General features: G+C 40.1%; 2 protein-coding genes and 1 non-coding gene across 4 annotated transcripts; all 3 read left to right on the forward strand.

Annotated features, from left to right (window-relative positions):
- The first annotated feature begins 3,503 nt into the window (after positions 1 to 3,503).
- On the forward strand, positions 3,504 to 15,520 carry GPATCH1 (G-patch domain containing 1). The gene is made up of 20 exons (XM_015873933.3): positions 3,504 to 3,598; positions 4,386 to 4,520; positions 4,804 to 4,889; positions 5,611 to 5,771; positions 6,110 to 6,207; positions 6,371 to 6,429; positions 6,760 to 7,005; positions 7,796 to 7,943; positions 8,584 to 8,663; positions 9,226 to 9,430; positions 9,784 to 10,071; positions 10,462 to 10,643; positions 10,926 to 11,053; positions 11,302 to 11,435; positions 11,814 to 11,983; positions 12,657 to 12,864; positions 13,192 to 13,302; positions 13,735 to 13,859; positions 14,373 to 14,518; positions 15,201 to 15,520. The coding sequence occupies exons 1-20, from the start codon at positions 3,523 to 3,525 to the stop codon at positions 15,220 to 15,222; spliced, it is 2,808 nt and encodes a 935-aa protein (XP_015729419.2). The 5' UTR covers positions 3,504 to 3,522; the 3' UTR covers positions 15,223 to 15,520.
- A 917-nt stretch (positions 15,521 to 16,437) lies between these two features.
- Positions 16,438 to 25,630, forward strand: WDR88 (WD repeat domain 88). 2 transcript variants are annotated; one of them, XM_015873944.3, is made up of 11 exons: positions 16,438 to 16,742; positions 17,311 to 17,421; positions 17,980 to 18,065; positions 19,445 to 19,508; positions 20,001 to 20,139; positions 20,385 to 20,514; positions 21,753 to 21,937; positions 22,502 to 22,584; positions 22,788 to 22,856; positions 23,255 to 23,347; positions 24,105 to 25,630. In XM_015873944.3, the coding sequence occupies exons 1-11, from the start codon at positions 16,629 to 16,631 to the stop codon at positions 24,240 to 24,242; spliced, it is 1,212 nt and encodes a 403-aa protein (XP_015729430.2). In that variant the 5' UTR covers positions 16,438 to 16,628; the 3' UTR covers positions 24,243 to 25,630. The 2 variants fall into 2 exon arrangements, with proteins under 2 accessions (XP_015729430.2, XP_085407243.1); XM_085551117.1 differs by lacking the exon at positions 16,438 to 16,742 and having other exon boundaries at positions 16,811 to 17,421; positions 24,105 to 24,274; positions 24,827 to 25,630.
- On the forward strand, positions 25,346 to 25,419 carry TRNAT-AGU (transfer RNA threonine (anticodon AGU)). Its single transcript has one exon. It is a non-coding gene; the product is annotated as a tRNA-Thr (tRNA).
- Positions 25,631 to 25,964: the final 334 nt, after the last annotated feature.

The following is a 25,964-nucleotide window of genomic DNA, read 5'->3' on the forward strand; positions in this document are numbered from 1 at the left end:
CCCACGGCGCCGCCCGGCTCCACCCCCGGCGGGCGGGGAGCAGCTGCCCCGCCCCGCGGCTCTGCCTCGCGTCGCTCCGGCCGGTTGGCACCGCGTGTCCGCCTGCCTTGTGGCTCGGGATCGCCGGGGGGTTTCGGCGGCCGAGCGGCCCCGGCGTGACACATGGGAGCGGTGGGGTCCCAGGGCCGCCGGCAGCGCCACGGTCGGTGCCCGACTCAGAGAGAGGCGGCCTCGGCCCCGACAGCGCCGTGTGGGCTCCGTGTGGGCGCGGCACAACGAGCTGAGCCCGGGCCCCGGTGCAAATGGGCAGTATTGGCTGCTAGTGCTGCCCAGGCCTAAGCTACGGTAATGTGGGCTTCCAGCGTGTGAGGATGTTAAGCATCAAAGTGCTTTAAGTGATTATTAGCAAATGTATCCTGTCCTTTAGATGGTTTCTGTCTTTCTGTAGCCATAACCTTCAGGAGCCAGGAAGGTATCTGCAAAGACAACCCTACTGATAAAGAAAAATGCTTGAAAAACTTAAATCTTGCCAAATCGGTGTAAATGTCCAGTTTGTTGTTGAAATTAATATCAGTGAGAGATAAATGAGCATATTGTCAGCATAGGCTGTGCTGGCACCATTGGGCAGTCGGCATGGCACTGCTTCCACTGGGTTTATTGAAAATGGATCTGATGTTAAGCTGTTTCCAAATAGAGTTTGTAGCCTGGTTGGAGGGTCAGATGGTTAACAATGAGACAAGTGACTATGGCTGCGGTGTGTGTAAAGCACAGTTTTTGCAGAGAATGGTACCAGAGATAACGTACTTGTAGCATATCTCAGTGACAGAGCACAGACTGCGGCCCTTCTCAGCTGCTGGTGGATACCTGTAATGAAACAAAGCCAGCCAGACACAGTGAACTTCTCCAGCAAACTGAAGAATCTGAGATAGCTCTTAAAGGCTTCCCTCCCCCACAGTGAGCACCCTGAGAATATCTTCCAACACCCTCAGAGCTGCCAGATTAGACTGTGCCTTGCCCTCGCTTTGATAAGAGTGCTTCATGTGTGTGTCAGGATTTACCCTGTATTTCTAAGTAAGTCTCAGTAAGTTTTGTCTGTCTGCAGAGTGCTCATCTGAGTGGATGTGATATTTGTCAGGAGACACGCTGATTGCATGGTCTCAGTAGTTAGGACTGAGCTTTGTAATGATGGGGTAGGAGCTCTCCGTGACCCTGGAATGTTAATTGCAGCTTAGAGCGTTCCAAAAACTGATTTGTCTCAGAAAACATATCCCAACTCTTCTGACCATTTAGTTAAATGACTTGTTTCCAGTAGCTCTTTGGTTGCTATTAGAATTCTGAAATAGAGGTGGGTTCATACTTTCTCAGTTTCTCACAATTGTATTAATCAGAGGGTTTGGTTTCCTGCGTTGTAGAGACTGAGCAATAACAGGCTGGGAATCAGTAACTCAAGTACTCACAAAAAGGGATCTGCAGAGGCAGATGTTTTGCTGACATCTGTAACCTTAGGAGACCAAATTCAGCGAACTGGTGCACAGGGAGAGCATCTTTTACCAGATACTGGAGGATTTGCATTAATGAAAATCAGTGAGTTGTGCCTAAAATACTGAAGCTGAGAGCAGCTGATGTTATCTCTGCAGCAAATCTCTCTCTTTGTTTTCCAGAACTCCTTGCTTCAGGCTTTCTGCATTTTCACAGATAAACCAGCCAGGTGAAGCAAACAATGACTGCATTGAAAACAGGTGTTGGAAGGCAGAGCTTGAGCTGTCCCAGTTTTTGTCCCACAGAAATCAAGGTGAGAGAGAGGTCAGAACTGGAATAGCCTTACCACAGACACACGGTAGTATACATAGATACATACACATATATGATGGTGTATATATACATACACATTATGTGCCGTGTTTCTGTCATGTTTGTGTAATTCCGCCTGCTCAGTCAGTCCTGTTCTTGCCCTCCCTCATCTTAAAAGAAAAAGAAAAAAAAAGTGAATATTTGAAATTCCAGTCCTTGTCTTAGTCCTTATACTCCTCTTTGGCCAATGGGAAATGGTCTCAATTTGGGAAATTAGTTTCCCGCTGTCACTTGTGTTGGTGCAGTTATACACTGGAGATCTGAATCTGATTTGACTTTGTAACAACAATACTGCTCTGTGGGAGCAAACCTTTTATTGCTCTTGTGACTCCAAACACTGTGGTTACAGGATGGTAACAGGTGCTTCAAAAGCAGTTGTTGTCTCAGACAAGGGAGGCTTATCAGCAAAAGCACATCAGAATGATACTGTATGAAGAGAGAAGTATGCTTCAAACACGTGCTGTTTGTCAAGGTAGATTCTTAAATTCTGGACAGGGCACACAGTTATTTATTGCTCCTTCAGTTGTTGGCTTGGAATATTGAATATTCATGAATGTTCTTCTGAGAGCAACAAAAATTTTGTCAGCATCCCTGACAGTCTGTAACTTTAGAGTTGTCGAGTTCATTTCTGAAGGTTGTAGTTCTGTAGTAAGGGAATGTCTGGCTCCAGTAGGGAAGTTTTAGGTGAGGAGAGAGGAAAATGGCTCTTAAACTGATCTTTGTTTCTCACTCAGTTATATTTGGCAAAAGATTGTTTTGATTTGTAGAAGAATCACTACTATTAACAAATACGTATTGAAGACATAATGTATCCAAACCTGCAGAAATGTTAGTGGTGTTACCATTACCAAAAGTCATTGGCATAATCTTATTTAACAGCTGCAGATACTGTCACCTGCTTTAAAGGAAATACCGCTGTGATGCAACAGCACTCCTCATCTGATAAGAGCTTTAAAGGAAAAAATACCCTTCAAGATTTGACTATTTAGGGACAATTATTTCCCAAACAAAGAGAAAAAGCAACTGTGCTAACAACTCATTGCCACTCTGTGCTCCGGGATAACTGCTTGCTAATTAGGAACGATGAGAGAAGTCAGTGCACGTAGATAAATGCCAGCGGCTTGTTGGTTTAGAGCCAGCCCTAAACCTAAATAACCCGGTACCCTCCATTTGCATACAACCGGGTAAATATTTCCTAGGGAAACCTGAAACCACATGAAACCGGGGGAGTTTCACTGTGGAAGAAACCAGTTCTGTGCGTACAAACAAACACCTTGAGGAAGCCGTGCCTGCCAAGTGCAGGAGCCCATTACAGCTGTGTAAGGATTTAAGTTTCACAGCTGTGTAAGGATTTAGTTTTACAGCTGTGCTGCCATTTAGTTGTAAGGAGTTCAACCAGCTGTGGATCTGTGCTGTCACAAGTTCCGAATGGAACATGAAACTGCTTCCCTTGTGAGGTGCCTCTGTAGGCCGTAGTTAGATGGGCACCGTGTCCAGCGTTAGCCTTTATTTAGCGCTATTAATTGCCGTTAATTAGAGTTACATCCCGTTTCCACGCAGCTGTGCTGGGCTCTGTGGTGAATCTCAGCCGGCTCCGCCCGCTGAGGGCCGGGCCATCCCAGCGCATCACGTGACCCTGCGTTGACCCGCGCGAGCTGCCGTCGCGTCAAGATGGCGGCGGACTCGAGTGACGGCGAGGAGGAGGATGTGGTGAGCTATGGGACGGCGCTGCAGCCCCTGCAGGAGGGTAAGGGAGCCCAGCGAGCCCGCCTGGCCTCCTCCGCCTTTCTGAGTCTGTTTGGGTGTTCTGAAGGACTGGATTGCGAAATAAAGCAGCCTGGCCCTGTGCTAGGAGCGGCGGGGCCTGTGCTGCCCGCGCGGGGCTCGTTTCGCGGCCTGAGTTTGTCCGTGCCTTGCTTGGCTTTCATTGTAACTTCTGGGGCGAGTGCAGCTCTGTGCCGTGTCATACGTTTGTGTTCGACCCAACACAAGCCAACAGGCAGCGAGTGTTGTTTGGGAGCTGACTGCTGAGGGTAAAGAGAGGTTTTGTTGCCTATCGGGGGCTGGAAAGCAGTAGGGGGCTGTGAGAAGAGAGGTGCTTCTTAAACAGAACGATGATAAACCATGGCCTGGGAGCGATGGTTTTTGTGGACCAACCCTTAGAGAAACAGTAGTGTTACACGTTATTTTTAGCCAAGGCAGGGACTCTCAGTTCTCAGTAAATGTTGTAATGCTGTTATATGTCTGACTGAGATTGTATGAGAGGGGGATTGGGCCTTGTCAGTGCGAGTTCATTACCAACATAAAGTACAGTTGAATGCCTGGATCCTTTGGAAGGTTCAGTGTGGGCTTCACTAGCTTCCCTTGATGAATGGGATGTGTTTCAAATACAATGTTTTGTCAATGGACAGTTTCAGAGTAGGTACTATTTGGTCCTGTTCCTAATTGCAAAGGAAGAAATGGCTTCTGGAGCACGTAGAGATTCCATTCTTTACATAGTGTTATGACTTACTTTCTGATTTATCTCATTGTAGGTGAACGAATTAAGAAGCCAGTTCCTCTTCAAGAACAGACTGTTAAAGATGCAAAGGGGCGATATCAGCGTTTTCATGGGGCGTTTACTGGTGGATTCTCTGCTGGTTACTTTAACACTGTTGGCACTAAGGAAGGTGAGATACTTCTGTGTCGGCTGGGAAGGGTTGCTTGATGACTGCAATGTAACATCAGTGAAAAAGAAAGAAATGTCATTGATTATTTTTTCTCCTGCTGTTTGTTATTATATTAATACTTGGAACAGGATTTTTGGAGTTTCTTAAGCTTTGTTTCTCAGACTGCAGCTCTATGAATGTTCTGATGTATCCTTTAGGTGTGAGGTTCAAATGTTTGAATTGTTTTCAGATGCTTTGTTATAGTCTGCAGTCCCTCACTTTTGGTGGTTTGCCTCCTTTAAAGGATGGACACCCTCAGCTTTTGTATCATCGCGGCAGAAGAGAGCAGACAGAACCGTTCTTGGACCAGAAGACTTCATGGATGAAGAGGTAAATTTAGAAGGAAATAGATCTCTTTTGGAAGTTGTTGCCATGATTGTAAGTTTTTCCAGCCGTGAAAAAATAACTTAAATAGCAAAAACTGTTGTAAACTTAAAATTAGTTCATGTATTCCTTGTTATACTTATATATTCTGTAGGATATTTAATAGATTCACTTAGGAAGTTCATGTAATCTCAGTATTTGTATTGGCAGTAACTATACTGGTACTAACAAGAATGGCAATTACAAGGAAAATGGTGGAAATACAGAAGGTATAAGGAAAAGGGAACTCACCAGAGCTGAGGCGATCCTCCGTGGCAAGTGATCTCCAAAAGATGCTGCCTCAGTGAGGGTCAGCCCTTAAATGAGGTCTCAGAGGAGGTGGAGTCGAACTCCACCCCTCCAGGGAGCACAGCTACATAACTTTCACCTGTGCTCCCACAGCTGACCCCACACTTGCCTCAGCTGATTAATCAGTGGTTCACACTGTGATCTCCCATACAGTATTAAAAAACCCAATATCTCAAACTTTTCATTTTCCCTTCCAAATGCTTTCAAAGCTGTTTAAAATATGACCATTCGAGTTACGTAGAAATCAACTATCTACATGTCTTGAAAAATGTTGCCAATGTGAGGGCTGCACCGTGTTTACTTTCCTTTACTGTTACAGTAAGTAGTTCAGGGAAAACATTTTCTAATGTAATTTTTCTGTTTTGCCTGTCTTTTCTAGGATCTTAGTGAATTTGGGATAGCCCCTAAAGATATTACAACCACAGATGATTTTGCATCCAAAGCTAAGGACAGAATAAAAGAGAAAGCTAGACAGATTGCTGGAGTAGTTGCTGCCATTCCAGGAACTAGTGCATTTGATGACTTAATAGGACCGTCAAAGTAAGTAAACTGAAATAAAAGTTAGCTTAGAAATTCTTTTTGCATTGATAAGAGAAGCAATGTTTGACTGGAGTAATTCATGAAAGAGGCTGCAAAGTCTGCAGTGTTGCCTTTGCAGAGAGGCCTCCTTGTGGATGTTTTTGTATGTGCAGACTTGTGCCAGGCGCACACTTACAGACTGATGCAGCATATATGCAAATGTTGATGCATTCAGATTTTAGTTGAAAGTATGTTACAAAAGCACACTCTCAATTGGTTTAACTTTCTGTTCGATTTTGAGCAATGTTAGAGTTGTGATTTGAGTTTTTTATTTTTGCTTTCCTTTGTTTTCTTTCTAGAATAACAATTGGGGTTGAACTGTTGCGAAAAATGGGCTGGAAAGAAGGACAAGGAATTGGACCACGAGTCAAGAGGAAGCCACGTAGGCAGAAACCTGGTAAGTTCACTGAGGTGCCTGAGCTCAGTTGTAGAAAGCTACATTCACACACCCGTTAGAAAGTCCTTTTTAATCCTTCCTTTTATTTAATCTGTTTATTTAATTGTAGAGAAATTTGATAGTGAACTTTAAATTAATAGTGATGCTGTTGCATCTGTTACAGACCCTGAAGTGAAAATATATGGCTGTGCATTACCACCTGGGCTGTCAGAAGGTTCTGAGGTATTGTACAGGCAGAAGTTATTTGTTTTCTTATGTATAAGTAACTTATGTACGTTAACACCCTTTATGGAAAACTTGTTGACGTTTTAAGCAGAACTTTAACACAGTTTAAAGTTTTGTTAAAGCATTTGTGAATATTTACCATGTTTATTATGAAAAAGGTTGAGTGTAACTACATTTGTTCTTTTGTTACCTGGGCATGTGTAGTTCATAAATAATTTAGTATGTAGTTACAGAAACTTGAACGTGCCTGGTCTCATATTAACTAGATGCTGTAAAAGCCAAATATACAAAACTTTGTTGTTCTTACATACTTTTATTTTGTACAAGGATGAAGAGGATGAATATCAGCCAGAAAATGTGACCTTTGCACCAAAAGATGTCATGCCTGTTGATTTGACTCCAAAAGAGAATGTCCATGGACTTGGCTATAAGGGTTTGGACCCCTCACAAGCTTTGTTTGGTGCGTCTGGAAGAGAACACCTTAATCTGTTTGCAGCTGATTCGGAAGACCCGAGTAATTTAATTGGTGATGTGAGAAGCAGCAGACAAAGAAAACTAGGGATCACAGGCCAGGTAATGTATTGTCTCAGGTACTTCATTAGTAGTGTTGAAATGAGAGGCACCTCATCATTGTAGACTTATTGTAAGAAACTGTAAGCATGGTTTGAAAACAGGTTTAGGAGTTTATCTTTTCCTTATTGTTTAACTTGCCCATATCTTCATATTAAATAAATCCTTCCAACTCTTAACCACGTTTGTCAATGTTTTTAATGAGAACTAGTAGGGTAAAATGAGTGATTGAACTACGAACATTCTTGCCTTACTTTGATTAGGGAAAGTTGATATGGAATATGATTTTAGTTTTTTTTTCCCCAATTTCACTGAATTCTTTCAGTGATGCTGAATCTGGCAGAGGGCTTTTACTTTCTTCTGTTGTATTTGTAGTTTTTGTGTAGGAAGAGCTCTGTCAATTTATATAATTCTGAGAATTACACTCCATTAATTTTCATGCTTTTTTTTCCCCCTCGATAATTTTAACAGCACTTAACCAGACTCAAAGTCTGACCTCTAGAATTAGGCTGCTGTCCTCACCTTGTACAGACCCAACTTATTGTTACTCCCTGCGAGGGGATTAAAACATGTAGGATATGTTTGCTTCCTCCCAGATCCATCATCCCCGAGTTGGGACCGCTTGGTTTTCTTTATGTGAAGTAGTACATTTTTCCCAATACATATATGTACATTGGACACCTTACATACTGTAGGTGGTAACATACAGACATAGGTGTGTTCCAACAAGTGACTTAAAATGTAATTCTCATATTTTCGAGTTCTCATTACTTTTGTTTGAAATCTATTGTAGGCTTTTGGTGTAGGAGCTTTAGAGGAGGAAGATGATGATATTTATGCAACTGAAACATTGTCAAAATATGATACAGTTCTAAAAGATGAAGAACCTGGAGATGGCTTGTATGGCTGGACAGCACCTAAGGAGTATAGATCCAAAAAAAGTAAGAATTGTAGTTGTTTTGAAAGAGTTTGTGTCGTCTGAGTTTAAGACACATCCATCTTTTCAAATACTTCTAGTAGATTGGTATCTCCTAGCTGTGATACCTGGAGCTTTGTCTTAGACTTCTCGGAATATTTTTGTGTTCCAATTCTGGAAATAACTATTTTAATCTTCCACTAATGCCAATTTAGATTAAGTGTCCAAATAACATTTTGAGAAGGGACAACATGTGCTGCTTCATGAAACACAGTATTTAATTGCACTGAAAAAAGAGGTTATTATGCTGAAAGAGGTTAGTATGGCTGAAAATATGACTCACTACTTGTAAATAGATTTATTTAGATAAATTTGCTGATTTTCAGATGATAACGTTCATAAATTTTATCTCAATTCTCTATTAGTAGTGCAGTTTTCAAGTGCATGGAATAATTTAGTGATATCTAAAGTAACTGCTGATGTTTGCTGTGTGCAATTAATGGCACTTAGCATGTTAGATGTGCATGTAATGGTACCGTTGTCTCACTTGTAGCCACGTTCAGTTACATCCCATAAAATGTTCTGCAAAACGTGAAACATTCAGGAGTGTTCTTACAAAATGTGCGTGTTTTCAATATTGACCAACTCTGTGGTTATTTTTGTAGGGTCTGAAACAGAAGTTAGATATATAGGCAAAATCTTGGATGGCTTTTCCTTGGCATCAAAGCCATCAGCTCCAAACAAGGTAAGCAGATAATGACATTTTTGCACTAAGAATTAACATTTAAAGCAAAGTTGACGTGTGAGATGTATGGATTTCACTGTGGTATAACACTTGTTATATTCTTCAAAATGTAAGTTGTAATAAGCAATGAAGTTTGGTGAAGAATGGAGAAAAAGGACTCTGAAAGACATGAAAATACATTAAGCTCAGAAGTATTCAACAGTTTGACTAAATCATACATGATTTCTGTTTTTAAAAAAAATCAGTCAGGAGCACAGATTCTCAAAGCAAGCGATGCATATTAAGACTGCTTAATTTTTGCTGCTGCTTGATGTGCATGTTTTCCTATTTTGCATAGTATATATTGACAATATATACAGTCTGTTCCAGAAGTTTGTATTACTGCCACTTACTGATGCAGTCTAAAAGAATGTGGTATCTCTTTCTGGTCTTTCTGGTGTTACTTGTAAATTGGGAGATTTTTAGATTGAAACTACATTTCTCAATCCCATTTCTAAAAGTTTAATACGAAGTTATATCTTGCTTTTGTGATTGTTTTGTTTTTTTCCACTTCTCTGTGAAGATTTATCTGCCACCTGATCTGCCACGAAATTACAGACCAGTCCATTACTTTCGGCCTGTAATAGCAGCTGGGAATGAAAACTACCATTTACAAAAGGTGTTAGAAGAATCAAGTGGAAAACTGGGGAGTGACAGTGCACAACAAGGCAGGCATGCACTGAATGCATCTGAGAGGAGGGAACAACTAGGAGAGACTGTTCTAAAAGGTATTGGTAGATGCAGACCTGCCTTTCCTTGTTCTTTAGGTCCACAATTTGTTTATTTAGCAGTAAAAAATTGTTCCAAACTTGAACATTGCTCTAATGTAACTTGTATGTTTCACTTGTGTTCTTATGTACAATAATAAAAATTATGAAGTAATATAAGTATGTGTAAATAGCCGAAAAGGTGCAGTAGTGACCAACAGTTTTCATCTGCCTTTTCTGCCATTATAGTGTGTGTTGTTGCAGAAGAGCATTTTCTCTGTGTATACTCAGGCTTCCTACTCCACTGAAGCGTCACAAATAGTTGAACTAAATTTTTGTTTTCACTTACTTCTCACTTCTGCTTTTGGTCCTAGGTCCAGCTCCTTCTGTTTTAGAATACTTGTCTGAGAAAGACAGAGAGAGACTCAAACAAGTAAAGCAAGCATCCGAACAACAAATGAAAGCAAAAATGTTGCCTCAGCAGCCCCGGAATAGCAGATTCCAGCCAGCCTCCCCAAATGATGCTTCTCACAAATGGCAAATGTTGCTGGGGGGACAGTTAGCAAACGCTGGTTCTAGTGACTTCAAACCATTTGCAAGAGATCCAGAAAAACAAAAAAGATACGAAAGTTTTGTGAAAAGCCTTAAACAAGGAGAAAAAGGTAATAAAGAGAGAAATCCTGATGTTTTTAGTTTTCTCTGAAGGAGTATTTTTTGTTTTTGCTTGCTCTGTGTTTTAATTATTTGGTGAAGCTTTGAATTTAAACCCTATTAAATTAGGGTTAAAGGATTAAAAAAAACCAAGCAAACAATCAGCATTACAAGTAAAATTATGTAAAATATCTGTCTTGCATTTGGCAAATGCTTTCATTCTGGCTGTTGTGAAAAACTGCCTCTACTTGTCAAGGAAAAATACAATTGAGGTTAATTCTATCCTTAAAATAAATATTCAGGAAATACTTGCAAAGATCTTTTTTTTTTTTTTTTTTTCCTTGAAAAGCGTCAAACTTAGGTAAGGTTTAATTCTACGTATTTATTTCCTTAACTTACAGTAGATACATTGGAGCGTTACTTAGACCCAAGTATGACTGAATGGGAACGAGGGAGAGAACAAGAGGAATTCTTCCGTGCAGCGATGTTATACAAGTCCTCCAACTCAACGCTGGCATCCAGGTTTACCCGGGCCAAATATGAAGATGATGTCGACAAAGTTGAAGTTCCTCGGGACCAGGAGGTATATGTTGTCATGGTATTTTAGTACTTTGAAACTATTTATTGCCTTAACGCTGCCTTACAAAAGTATTTTTCTTTAAAACTCCTTTGTAGTTACATCATAACTACATAACATCATAATGCTTTGTTGCCAGTTAAGTAAACCTTTGAAAAGACTTAATGCATGTAAAGCAGTGATCTGTTAAACTACACTGAAATGTTTATCTGTCCTGTTGTTAGTATGACAACAGTAATGGTTAATTCATAGAGTTGTTACACAGCTGACCGTGTCTGACTTTTTCAGAATGATATTGATGATAAGGAATCTGCTGTGAAGATGAAGATGTTTGGCAAACTCACAAGAGACAAGTTTGAATGGCACCCTGAAAAGCTGCTGTGCAAAAGATTTAATGTTCCTGATCCATACCCTGAGTAAGATGATTAATTTAGAAGTTCTTACATTTTTGAACACTTCTTGGAAATTCTGAGTTTTCATAGTCTTGAGGCTTCATGTTTTCTTTTTGTATTATAATAGATGTATCATAGAATCCCCTAATGTTTTAATTGGCCTCATAAAGCTCTTCTGACAAAATGAAATGCATATTAAGTACTACTGTCATTTGTTGTAGCTAATTGTGCGTAGAAGACAGTAATAAAAAAACACTGATATTTCCCTGCAGGTCTTCCATTGTTGGTTTACCAAAAGTGAAGAGAGACAAGTATTCTGTATTTAATTTCTTAACTCTGTCTGAGCCTACCACATCTGTAACACAAGAAACAAGTGAAAGGAAACAAGAGAATGACAGTGTGAGCAGTAAGTCTGGTGTTTTTCTTAAATCGTGTAGCTATAAAGTAGTGGTATATAGAAAATGGTTGTCTTTGTTATGGAGAATGAATCCATCCATCTGGCGGTTTGTTGGCTTTGGTTTTGTTTGTTCATAAAAGAAAAACAGGTATAAAAATTGAAAATAAGAAATGCATTCAATGCATTCAATTCAGACATAAAAACTAAAGTCAGTGAGATGATGCTAATGTATTCCACCCAGGAGACCTTTTTAGGTCAAATATTCATTAAAAAGATAGAAAAATTATCAAACCAGGGTGGAGAAGCAGACTAAAATAAAATCAAGTAGGTCATGAAATGCAGTAGAATTTGGCATGTGAGTGATTTGAATGTTTGGGGCTTTTTTAGAACCAAAGAAACCTTCAAGATGGGACATATCAGATCAAGAGAAGGAGAAAAAAGATTCTATCAGTGAATTCATTAGTCTTGCCAGGTCAAAAGCTGATCTTCTGCAGAAGCCCCCAGTGCCAGCAACAGAAGAAAGTGGAACAAAGGCAACTGAAACGCTTCCCAGCGAGGTGGGTTCTTAGAGGTGTTGGAGTATAAAGGAGAATGACTGTAAACCTTGGAAATAATGTTGTGTACTGTATGGATCGGTTTAATAAAGATTAGTTTGCCAAAGGACCATCTCAGGGTAAGGAAAAAGGAAGGGAGATTGCTTTTGAAAGAATTTCGAGGTTATAAAACTTTCAGACTTTCACAAGGGCAATAAGCATGGATATACTTGAAGTAGCAGCTTAAGGACAGATAAATTGTCACTTGCAGTCTGGGAGTTGAGTTCAGTACCTTGTACCCACTTTGCTCACAGGCACAGAATATGTATGTGTCTTTTCTGCTTTGAGGGGGAGGATACATACTTTGCAGAGATAGGAAATGTTTTCATTTTGAATAAATTTACTCTGGTGTGTAAGTGAAGTTTGAAGTAATGAATAAGAATTTGTAATAATTTGGGATCTGTTTTCAATTGAGCATGGAGCACAAATTTCATTACTTGTTACAGGAAACAAAGCTTAGTGGTCCAATGGATTGAATTAAGAATTAGTGAGGTTGTAAACTTCTTCTGTGTTGTGATGTTTGATTGGTTAGTCAATACATCCAGCATATTTGAAATTATTTTATTGCTTAACTGATCAGAGAGAGATTTTTAGTTTCTTGAGGCATCTCAATGTGGTTCATTACACTGCTTTGCAGGTAACTAATGAAGATAAGGAGCAGGAGCAGGAAGAAGAAAGCAGACCATCCATGGACTTATTCAAGGCCATCTTCGTGAGTTCCTCAGATGAAAAATCTTCTTCTGAGGAAGAGAGTGATGAAGAACAGCAACCAGATACTTCAGTAATAGATTCAGAAACCACCAGACAAGCTGGTCCTCCTGATAGTTCTTCTTCTAACATACAAGGTAGTCCTTAATGCGTGCTTACCAAAATAAGCATTTTGTAAAAGCTTTCTTTATGAATCAAATACTCCTGGGATTGCTAGGACAGCGTTACACTCTGAACTGACTTGTACAATAGGTCTATTTTTTGTTTAATAAAAAAAACAAAAACCCACAGAACAAACAAAACCAGAGGCAATATGGTGAAATCATTCCGGATGTCAGCTGTGCAGTTGGCCCTGGCAATCCATGGAGATAAAGGCTGCTGATCAGTAACTTTCTCTGATAATTCTTGAAAGAAGTATTTTCTTTCAAATGAATTGAGTTTGTTTGTTTGTTTGTTTTTCATAGACAGCGTGGCTATCAAAGATGAGCCTGGTGTTTCTTCATTGGCTACTTTGAAGCAGGAACAGAATGATGCAGAAGAATTTGGCCCAAAGTTGCCTCCATCTTTTTCTTCTGGTAGGTTCTGTAGACTTGTAGCGTATAAATTCTATGTGTTAAAGAAAAATATACATACATCTTTAGTAAATGTTTGTGAATCAGTACCTTACTACTTAAGTGCCAGGTCAAACATGTCAACACGCGCTTAGTTTCCACTCTGTGAGGGACTAGCAGGAATCTTTTTGCCTGTACTAACTTCGTTGTAGTTCCACAGAGTCAAGGTTAATGAACTGTAATGGAGATATAGAATGAGCATTGCAGTTTCCTTATTAATGGATTGAAAAGGCGTTTTGTTACAGTAGGAACATTCAGTTAGAAGTTTACCCATTTCACACCTATTTGAAAGCTTTTCTTAAACCAGCCTGTTACATTAATATAGAATTTAAATATAAAAAATACCTTTTTGTTGTTGTTTGTATTTTTTGTTTCTGCGTTTGCTTTGCAATTCAGGCTCTACATGGCAACAAGAAACAGTGGTGCCAGCAAGTTCTCCAGGGCCTAGTAAGAAAGAAAAACATAAAAAGAACAGAGAAAAACACAAGACTAAGAGAGATCACAGACATAAAAAGGAAAAGGTATTTAATTAAAATAATTGATTTATTGGTTCTTTGATCAAATTTTCTTGTGATTTATTTAGTTTGTTTGAGCTGGAATAACTGAGATTCTCAGGTGATTTCAGGCTGAAATCTGAGAACATTCAGCTAAGTGCTGCTTTTCCCATTTATATAATGTGAGTATGGACAGAATGTTAGTGTTTAATGTTTGATGCTGAAGATGGAAGATGTCAGGCACATTCTGAGAGCTGTGTATAACTCACAACTTCTATATAAATGAATAATCAAATTCTTGTTTTGATGAGGTTGAAGTGTTGGAAAGAGATGAGTAGTTTTGGCATTTATTTTTCTTTGTTAGCTCAGGCTGGATAGTGCCCCAGCAAAAGTCATTGTTAAGTATTTCAATTGTCTGTAGTGTCTATGATTAAACTGACTTTTGGAGACATTTGCTTTTTTGTTGTTATCACCTTTCAGAAGAAACCAGCTCTTTCAAAATGAAAATTGTGGTATAATGAATTGTTTTTCTTTGTACAGAAAAAGAAACACAGGAAACACAAAACCAAAGGAAAACACAAGAATAAAAAGTCGGAAAAAGACAGCAGCTCAGATACTACAGACAGCAGTGACAGCCTTAGTGATATAGATTCTACAAACCTGTCACCTAAGGAACTTCTAAGAAGGTAAATAGTTGACTGAAGTACTTGCAGACTTTACAGTGGATAAATGAAACCTCAGTGTAGGAGTTTGCAGTTCAGTAAACTTATTCATAGCAAATATGGATCAGCAGGTCTCTCTTTGTTTCTAAATCCTGCTAGTTTGTTTAATGAAGTGAGGAAATGTTGCAGGTATCTTAAGCTGTGGGGTAATTCATTTTATAATGGAGGCCTGTAGAGATAAAAGGGTCTACACAGAACGTTATGTTAGTTATCAGGGTTTATAGTTACAGGTGAATGATGCTTTGAAGGAATTCAAGAAATGCAAATAGTGAGTCATATTTCCATGACTTTGTCTACTGTCTTTACTTGGAAATGTTGGAAGCAATGTTGTCTGCTTCTGAATGTTTAAGTCAGCTTCATTTTGTTGATAATCACCAGGAGATCAGTTCAGATGGATACACTGTATGGCTTTGATACTTGTGGTGATTCTGTGCTTCAGCAAGGAGCAGTGCACAGAATAGTTTGACTTCATTGTACAAGCTGATAGTTTGGAAGTCTTCGTGTTTGCTGTGCACTGAGGTGGAGTGTTTTTATCCAAAGTCAATTATATTTCTTAATTTAAGGTTAAAAAAACTGCTCAAGTAATTAAGTATTCTTAATGATGTATGTGACTATTTAGTCTGTCCTTTTTCTTTCTTTCTTTTAGATTGAAACAACTTCAGTATTGAAGAGGCATCTTTCTTCATTGCTGTGTGATTTTTAGATCTCAAATTTTTGATCTCCTCCATGATGGTAGATCAGTGATGTATATATGTACTTTGAAGCATTGTAGATAACGTATTCATATTGAATTTGTTTGAAAGTAAATGTTTATATGTTTATTTTGCGATGTTTCATAGGATTAAAATATAATGATTATGGAATGTTGAAAAAGACCTCTTCCTTGCAGCATAATGTGAAATACTGCAGGTTCTGTCTTAATTAACACAAAGCAAGATATTTTAATAAACCAAGTATTACAAATCATTTTTGTACAATAAATCATAACCTCAGACCTTTATAACCTTAGATCTCTCAAGAAGGATGGCAACGGCACAGAGCTGCTCTGTGGAGGTTTACATAAAGCATTAGAAAGGATACATCTGCCACAAGGGTGGTCAGACATGGGCAGCACCTGGTGAGGTGGCTGATTCTCTATGTCTGCCAGTGTTCTCGAAGCTGCCTTCAATAGTATGCCTTAAGTTTTGGTTAGCCCTAAAGAGGTCAGGTGGTTGGACTCGATCATCTTTGAAGGCTATTTCCAACCATTCTCCTTTCCCTTCACTCTGAAGGGCAAACATTTGTTAATTAGAGTTAATCTAAGGACTTAGAAACTGAAGTAATGTAAAATATGTATTGGGTGTGTGTATTTTCTATTGCTTCTAACATTTCTAACACAGAAATTCAGGTTGTGTTTTCCCAGCATCTGGCTGTAACTGGAGCTGGAACATCTCCCAAGTACGTATAGCATTTGTCATAGCAGACCTAAACCAATAAGCTGTCAGTTTGATAGAAATTAAGGCTGAGTTAGCCTTAATATGTTAATACTATAATTATATCTGCATTATTCAGCAATTATGTATATTTACAATGGAAGCACTACTTTTATTTCATGCAATACATTTAGGAAATACTTGCAGCTTGCAGTATTAATGTAAGCTACAAACCATCAAGCTGTTAAGTAGACCCACAGCCCGTCACCTTCCAGGTGCACAGGGACTCCAAAACAACCTTATCTAAACTTAAGAACAAAAACCTTAACTGAAATCCTCTGTTGTAGGTTCTTTCTGACTCCAGATGTATCTTCTGGTACCTGCAGCTCTGTGGCAGCTCTTGGTTAGAGCAAGGTGCTTAATAGTTGTGTGTTGAATTGCAGAATGTGTGGTTTTTAAAATAAAGCCAAAAACAACATCTGTGGATGGGAGAGAAAACATCTAAAGCCTTGAGGAGGTTGCCTCTGCTGCAGGGAAGCAATAAAACTGACCCTGTGTTGTACCAGCATGGCGGTGACAGAGCAAACCTACACGGTGCAGCCAAGGCCTCAGGGCCGCGTTCCCGCCAGCGGGCAGCCCGCGGCTGAGGTGATGTGGGCGGCATGGCGGCAGGGGGCAGCCGCGGGGAGCCCTTGGCCATAGAACCGCTGCCTGAGCCCCAGCCCGAGACGTTCTCAGCCGAGAAGAGCTGGGAGGACCAGGAGCAAACGGGGGAGGTGGGCAGGGCTGCTGGGAGGAAGGGAGCGCCAGCAGAGTGTGTTCAAGGCTCCTGAAAGCTCAGCACTAACGCTTGGGGCAGGTGGGCCTTGCGGTGGCTTAGTTCACACAGAATTGTGGTGGGCGCTCAGTGACTGAAGAAAGACATTCTCAGAGTATGGCTCACACTGATGGTGGTGGTCGTGGCTAAACAGCACAGGCTTGGGGCCTCTGGTACTGCCTCTCCACGGGCCAGAATCACTGAAACACAAAGGTTTTTTTGAAAGACTTGAGGGAGAGACTTTCTGAGACTTAAAAATAAATATTACTTTGCTTGAGAGAAACTCGGAAAAATAAACAAAAGAAAACAACCCAGCCCATTCTCTCCAGAAAATACAAATCAAATCCATCAGTTTTTCTTTCTCCACCAGGCTGTGACCAACTCGAGCAGCTGCAGCCCAGTGCTGGAGCAGGATGTGTCCTCTCCACACAGAGCTCTGCTGCTGCATTGCACTGCACTGTGTGGGCATGGCTGCCCCAAGGGCTTCCAGGAGAAGATTTCCTAAACTTTGCTCTATTTGCTTACAGATTCAGTTTAAAATTCTGAGAGGACACAGCGATACTGTGAGCTCCTGCCATTTTTGCTGTGAAGACTCAAAAATACTTTCATGCTCTTACGACAGAACAGTGAAGCTCTGGGTATGTTGTGGACACAACAACAAATTAAAAAACCAAACCAATGCCCATTGCGCTGATGCCTTAATATGAGAGGTGAAATAATTTTGTAAAGAATCTGAAATAGCCTCCTCACAGAGGAAGGTGGCAGAGTAGGATGAGCAAGGAATGATAATGTTGGTCAGTGTGATGGATGTTGGCCTTTTTGCAGTTTCGGTCTTCATCCGTATCGCTGCAGTACACGGGAGCCCAGCAATGAACCTCTGGTTGGTTCTGTACAACAACTAAAAGTCCTGGTACCAGTGCCTGGACCAGGCTGGTGTGGAAACAGGCTCGTGAAACATGAGACAGCACTTAGATGGACACTATTGATGGGCATGGCTATCAGTGATTTGAGCACAACATTCACAATGGGCTTTTGGAATACACAAATAAGTTGCTGTTTGTATTTTTAGATTAGATCACACATGTCAGGCTAACCTTATTTCCCAAGCTTTGTTTTGCTTTGGTTTTGTGGTGCTGTGTTATTTTTTTCCCACAAAAAAAGCACTTCCCAATCAAACTCCTCTGGATTTATTTAAGGATGTTGCCAAAGGATTTCCTGTTCAAATGTTTGAAGAGCACACAGCCCCAGTTTCTGAATGCAACCCGAGTCCTGATGGCAGAAGGTGACTATTTGCTATCACTATTTATTAAAAAAGTAGGTGACAATTAACATGATTTTCAAGGTTAAATGTGATTATGTGTGAAAAGCGTTGGGCAAATTTAGAACAAACCAGTTACTTTTTCAGTTGTTTCTGTGGTTTTCTAGTTCATCAAAGTCAAGCTTCTTTTGCTTAATTTTCTGCTCGTTATCCCTTTATCTTTGTCTGGTAGCAGCTTATTCACTGCCAGACTCCTTCATCTTCAGTTCATTTCGCATACAGTTTGTACAGCAGTGCTTAAATCTTTTGGTTTTTATTTGGTGGCCACTGAAGGAACAGTCCAAGTCACGACCTTTTCAGGGCAAAGGAATTACTACTTGTGAGTTATTTGTGGCTGGAAGTCTATGGTTTATGTTCTGAAAGGAACAGAGGTATTGCATAGAAGAACAACACCGAAGCCAAGGCACAGGGGTTCATCTGTCACTGAGATTTATGTGGTCATAAAAGTTCTGTATTGTTTATTAATGTTCCGTATCCTTTCCATTATGCCTGTAATTTCAATTTAGGAAGAAATGTATCTTATCTAGTGTCAATCTCTGGGTATAATAATTAACACTGCAGCACGCATTAACATTTGGTTGAGTAGAGGATGTCATGTGTTGCCTCCAGGGCTATTATTTCTGCTATATTTTATCATTAACTTGTAGTTTAAATCAATTTAAATCAAATTAAAGAGTTGACTGATCACTTTTTGATCACTGGATTGTGTATGTGCCCTTCTGCCTGCTGCCTCCCAACAGAAAATGCCACCAGTTCCTTATCTTCTTGTTACTTCTCATGCTAAGTGCTTCCATTTAGGAGCAGAAATGATGCCAGTGGAGGCAACGTACACATAATGAAAAGAATAAGTTTGAGAATATATTCTTAGTTTACCTAAAGTTTCCTGGGCAAAATCTGTGAAAGTGACATTCTGTAAACTTGATCAAAAACAGAAAAACAAGCCACAATAGAACTAAAACCATTTGCACTGTGCTACAAATACTGTGACATTCCATGTAGATGTTATTTTAGATAATTGGAAATACTCAAAATAATGTGAGGGCAAACTCGGTGACTTCCTCATTCATGGAAACCTGCCACTTCTCATCAATTAGCTTTGCTGTGTAACGTGGGTTTGTGTTTGTGCAGACCAGTGTCTGAACATCACGTACATGACATTATTGTTAGTTTGTATTTGAAATATAAATAATTACACATTTTAAACTGCAAAAGGCAATTTTGGCTGCAGTGTTTACAAATGAATGAGGCAGGATGGTAAGTCAGTGTCAGAATTAAAAGCATTTATTTTCAAATATCTTCTCTTGAGCGAAAACATTGAGTGCTGTTTTCATGGTCATTTTTAGAGTGGTAACATCATCCTATGATAGAACTGTCAAGACTTGGGATATGGAAACGGGAAAAGTGCTTGTATGTATCCTTTGAGTGCATCCTCAAGAAGGTGTGGCTGTAAAATTCAGATGCGTTCCTTCATTACTGGCAAATAAAAAAATCCAAAGCATTCTTTCTTTGTACAATTCATTACAATCAGGGTATTCAGGCTTGATTTTTAGTCTGGCTTTTGATCTGATTGGTTGTTTGATCATGTTGAGTCCCTTAATGATGAAGATGTCTCGGTTATTTCAGATAAAAATGGCTGTAATAATAATCATCTGTCTCAGAAGATGTTAGACTGATTGAATTAATGTTTTAAGATTTGAACAAGATATCCCTATCTAATTTTAAACTTACTGTTATTTTACAAATAGAATTGGATGTAAATGCTTCTATCACCTTTCACCAAACTAAAGTAATACCAAGCCCGTTTCTTCTGAGCCTACTTAGAGATTAAAGCCAGTGCTGTTAAAGACTCTTATCTCTAACCCTCAAGTGTGTTTCCAAAACCCTTTATTTTCTCTTTAGTGGACAATAGAACATGAAGGTATCGTAACTTCATGTAATATTTCCCGTGATGGCAAATATGTGGTATCTGGCTCGGATAATGGCAATGCCATATCTGTTTTTGATGCAGTACGTGCAACAAAGGTGGCACGTGTCCAAGGTAAGATTTATGACTTTTAAGTCTTGTTTATGCAGCTCTCGAGTTCTTTTATTTCTTAATAATTATAATGAACTCAGTTCGGTTCAGATGCCCTTCCTTGATAAACGTCAGTGTTTTGGAGATAGACTGGTGCATAGCTGCTGTGGGTAGTTCTGCCCTTCAGACCCATGCACTGAGATGGAAAGCTAATGATTCAAAGCTGGGAAGCAGCTTTACAGTATTTCCTCTTGGTGTGTTTTCCATAGGTCATCACAGGAGTACAATCACAAGATGCTGCTTTGAGCCTGGTAATCAGAGAGTGACTTCAGTATCATACGATAAGACTATAAAGCTGTGGGATATGGTAGCTCGATCCACCTCAATTACAATTAAAGAGTAAGAAATAATGCTATAGTTAATTATGCGTGGTATTGTTTGCATCCTTGACAATTATCAGTGAGTTATGGCAAGATTTGACCTAATTAATTTATATATAAGCAGATGATATACATGGAATGTGTGAATGAAAATTTCCACTCAAGCTTCCTGCTGTAAATAATTAAAAAGTTGTGTTTTGGCAGCATTTTTGTGCTAGTTTTAGAGCTCCTGTGTTCTTTTATATACATTGGAAGAAGCATATGCGATATAGTGCTGAAATATAAACTTATTGGTGTGATTCCTACTAATTAGGAAGAATTTATAATTGACAAGTGAGAAGATCAAATATTACATGGAATAAAGAAGCCTTTAAAAACATTATGTAGTGAAGGAGAAATAATACAGTGGTCGTTTTGAATTTTAATAGTTTTTCCTATATAATTATAGACCATCTTTGGCTTCCCTCTTTGGCTTCTTTTCATCTCTCATGTGCTCTTTGTGAGCTCCTGCAGCTCCCTGTGCTAAACCCGTACATCTCTCACTGAAATAAGTATTGCATTTAAAAATTAGGCCAATGTGGGGCGTTGTTATCATTTTTAATAATAAATTATACAATACATATCAAGTGAACTGTTAAAATAGCAGTAGCTTTAAATAAACTCAACAAACATAGCTTTGAATTATAACAACGATAAGCAGAGAGTGCCTTTAAACAGTAATAAAATGCTCTGTTGAGGGATTAGGAATTATTTTGGATGGGAAATTCAATCTGGAGCATTGTAATAATATTTCCTTTAAATCACAGTGACGACAGCTTTGTTTCCTGTAAGAGATGCTCCCCTGGTACAGACTGCAGGAAGCCCCAGAGTTCTTAGCCTGTTCCAGAGCTTCCAAATTCCTTTTATAGACTTTAATATAAATTGATTCATCCCTTTCCTCTGAGTATTAGAATGAAAATTCACATGACTCTTTTGGTAACTTGCTTTTAAAGAAGTGTGGTTGTTCTGTAGCTGCAATTGCTCACACAATGTTGGGGTTGACTCCAGCCTGTGGCTCACCCTGCAAGGGGCCCAAACCCATGCAGGCTGCAGGGCTGCGAGTAGTTCCAGAGGCTTTACAGATCTATCCATGCAGTTAACATTCAGGACGCATTTATGCTGTTCTAATGGATGGAGTGAGCGCTCAGTGCTACAGGAGGCTCTGAGAGTTTGATAATGGTTACAAAACCTCACTGTTGGGGTGTTTTCATGTTTTAGGGGACACAGCAATGCTATCTCTGATTGCTGCTTTACATCTGATGGTCGTTACTTGTGCACAGCATCCTGGGACAGGAGCTTAAAAATATGGGACATAAAGACAGAAGTATTTCAGAGTCGTGGACCTGTTACCTTGAACCAGGGACATGAGGGTTCTGTTAGTTCCTGTTGTTTCAGCCACGATGGTGAGTTATCTGAATACCAGCACATGGTGTAACTCAGTGTCTGTGTATGTGACATAACAGGTGAGCCACAAGTCACCGCTCCAATCATGTAAGTAATTTGTCATTTCCAAGATAGCATATTTAATTACAAGAAAATGATCTCTGCTTAAATTGAAGCTGATGACCAGATCACAGACTAGCAGCTCCTCTACAAGCTTGAAATTTGTATTATTGCAAACTGCCGTTGTACTGGAACAGAATCTCTTCACTGGAATGGGCTGATATGAGTTTCTTTATGTTTTGGTCTAATTAGCTGTTCCCTTTTGCTACTTCACTACTATTACTATTTTTACTATTGCTGTTTACTATTAAATTGCTATTATGTAAACTTAGGCTTACTGTTTATAAAATCAAGAACATTAGCAACAAATAGCCAAAAGGAACTTCAGGCATCTTGTCAAGGCAGGACTAATAGTTCATTCTTTATATTGTGTTAACCAAGTCTGACACAGTGCTAGAAGGAGTCTCTTATTAGCCTGTACATCAAAGCAAATATACTGTAAATATTCTGATTTCATGTTTCAGCATCACTTGTACTATCTGGTGGATACGACAACGCAATAGTCGTATGGGAAACAGATGCAGGATATAAGAAGTTAAGCTTAAAGGTACTGCGGTTTTATTTGGCCAGTAGTTTGATGAGAAGCTATAAAGTGTGTGCTCCTTTCAAAGCGTTGTATTTATTGTTACCCAATATCCTTGCCCATCCTTTGCAGATACGGGCAGGAATACATGCTGAATGTGTGCAGTGTAATTTGTTAGAACAATATATTCTTACCTTGGCTTTAAGTTAGATTTTGCTTTACTGTAGGGCCACTGGGATTGGGTGACAGATGTCGCAATTAGTAGAAGCAAGAAGTGGATTCTTTCAGCCTCAAAGGTGATCACCACTTCCCTGATGCAGTTTCAAGAGCTAAATCATAAATGGATTTGAAGATTCCATCCCTTTGTGTCAGGTTTTGCCTAATGACGTTTCACAATAATACAGTTGCTCATAAACTTTCTATGTTCTAATCAACATCTACATCAAGTGATTATAGAAGATCTTAAAAAGAATGTGATAACTGTGTTTATTTTTTGTTTTCTTAAAGCATCCATGCAGTTTTAAGATTGCTGCAGGTTGTTTCCAAAGATACGATGCTTAAACGTGACAGAGGTTTAGCACTCTCCTGTTGAGAGACTCATCTAAAGAACTGAGAGCTCATCTTCTCAGAAATCATGTAGATCAGCGTTTTGGTGATGCACAAACATGTCACAATGATTGCTTTTATTTCTCAGGATTCCACTTTGAGACTGTGGAACATTGAAAAGATGGATCTCATGCCTTCAGTGATAGAAAGCAGAAAAGAAAAAGGCTCAAAAATTGCTCAGGTTGTATCAATTTATTTCCTAGCCACACCTCATACTTTATCTGGGAACAAACTTTGACTTTTAAAGGGAAGCCTGAGATTTGCTACTTGAAAGCACTAATGGGTTGTTCTTTCTTTGTTAAAGATCTGCCCACCTTTTTTGGGGGGTGGAATGTAGTAGTAACAGTTTTCCTTTAAAACTGGTTGTGGTAAGGGCACCAATTCACATGCAGAGCTGCATCAAACAATAAAATATATAATTGACTTTTCTGTAAGTGTTTTCTGTTGAATTTGAAGTTAATGCTGCATAGAGTCCAACAGAAATAGAGTCAACTTCACGTGTGTGGTCAGCAGCAAAACTTCTTCATCCTGACTGTACTGGGTTAATATTCCATCCAAAATTACTACTATCTATCTACCTGTAGCAGCTTTCCTTTCTTTCTTTTCCTTTTTCCTTTCAACACACGCCCACTAATCAAAATTATTCATCAGATTATGGTCAGATTTGAAAAACAATATAAAAACCCACAAAAATCACATAGTGGCTGCCACCAAGACAGAACAGCTTAGAACTGGATACCATCAGGTTACCCCAGAAATAAGGCATGATTCTGCATGAGTGGAAAAAAAATAATCAGAGCTCACATCAAGTGTAACTTTATTCAGGGGATCTCAGAAATCTGGCCTAGCTGTGTGTGTGCAGAGTTGCGTTCTGAGGGCAATAATGTACATCTATCACATGATTAACCCAACTGCCATCTTCATTGTATTCATACCAGTGTGAAGAATGTGAAAGACCTTTCCTAAGCCTGCAGCACAGTGACTTTGAAGTGAAATCCAAGTGTGTATTCTGTCGTCTGTCTTCTCCAGCAAGAAATATTTTGCCATCGCCACCTTCCATCCCTCCTGATCTTTAAATTCATCTGGCAGTCTTTGGATGTTAACATACGTGAGTATAAGTGGAATGTCTGTACACCTTCATGTACTGCACATATAAAGCTGAATGTTTAATCTTGTGCTGCCATAGTATTCTAGAGGAATGATAAACTGTGCTGCTGAGCAGGGTCTGTTGTGACAGGACGAGGGCAAATGGTTTCAGACTAAGAGAGGAGAGATTTAGACTGGATACAAGGAAGAAAGATGATGATAAGGGTGGTGATGCCCCATCCCTGCAGGCACACAGACTGAGCACCCAATGGAGCTGTAGGCCCCTGTTAACTGTAGGGAAGTTGGACCAGATGCCTCTATGGGTCCATTGTGACTCAGACAATTCTACGATCCCACACTTTGCTGATCCCCTGAGCAGCTGTGCCTCCTCACATAAAGATTGTAGCTGCCCCGCAGCTGAAGTCTGTATAGTGTGGGACTGGAGGACAAAATTATTTACTTGCCTGCTGGTAAATTTTAAACATTTTAAAATGAATACAATAGTTCCGAGCTCCATTTATTAATGAACATGTGTGAATTATAAATTATTGTCAAGTTTCCTTCCATTTCTTAGATAAACAATTCTTCTTCACTATGGCACACACAGCATCTTGGCTTTCAGAGGGCATCAGAAGGAGCTTTGTAAGTAACACAATGAACTTATTTTCCCTCTTGCTGCCATACTCCCGTAACTCTGCTGTGCAATAACCTCCAGCCATCTGAAGAAGCTGTAGTTTGTCTGACGCAATTCAGCACAAACTAGTTCTGTCTAATAAGGGTCCACCCAGCACAGAGCACGGTATTCTGGGGAGCAACCTGAGGATTATATCTATTTAGTGTACGTGCGAATATCAATTAATAAAATATTTTGTGTTTCAAAGTGTCTGGAAGCCTTGTTCCTAACAGCGGCATTTTCAGCACTTTCAACATTTCTTTCCAAGATACTCAGCAGAGGGAGGATCCCTGGAGCAGGATGTTCGCTCAGCTGTTGATGGAGGTACGTTCCGCAGGTAGGCCGCTCCTCGGGGCGGTGCGGGGCCGGGCCGTGCTGTGCCGATGTATTGGGCCCGCCAAGCACACAGCGCTATCGCCCGGCGCCGTGGCTTAGTTGGTTAAAGCGCCTGTCTAGTAAACAGGAGATCCTGGGTTCGAATCCCAGCGGTGCCTGCGCGGTGGATGTCCGCATTTTGCCGCTCGTGGTGCTGAGGGGGAGCGGGCTGTGTGCCGCGATGGGCGGCTGTGAGGAGCCGAACGATCGCTGCGTGTGAAACCACAGTTGTGTACGTTCCTCGTATCTATTTATGCAGCCGGGCGTTGCTCCTGCTGCCCGGTTTCTATTCCCTGTCACAGCAGCTGCCTGTGGTAGTGTAGTGTGGGCAGCGCAGCGTGTGGGGCTGTTGGTTGGTCACCCAGATTCTGAGGGAGCTGCAACAAGGGTTGTTTTCATTCCTACAGAGCGGACAGAATTTCTCTCTTAAATGTCTTTGCTTCCTGTCTCTAAAGCTTTATCCGCTCACTCACTGCTCAGGTTTTCTCCCTTGCTGTGTGAACGCTGGCCACATGTCCAGCATGAGGTGTGTGCCACCCCTGTAGCCAGGCCTCCCCACCTCTCCTCACCCCCTTAGTTTTATTTTTGGCTAGTCTGAGGGAAGGTTGTGCTGGAGCCCCGCGTTCCCCCTCAGACCGTTGCTGATGCAGGAAGTGACAGAACT

The sequence above is a fragment of the Coturnix japonica genome, chromosome 6 (genome assembly GCF_054131305.1).
Source record: "Coturnix japonica strain WE chromosome 6, WE-NBRP24, whole genome shotgun sequence".
NCBI classification, from domain to species: Eukaryota; Metazoa; Chordata; class Aves; order Galliformes; family Phasianidae; genus Coturnix; species Coturnix japonica.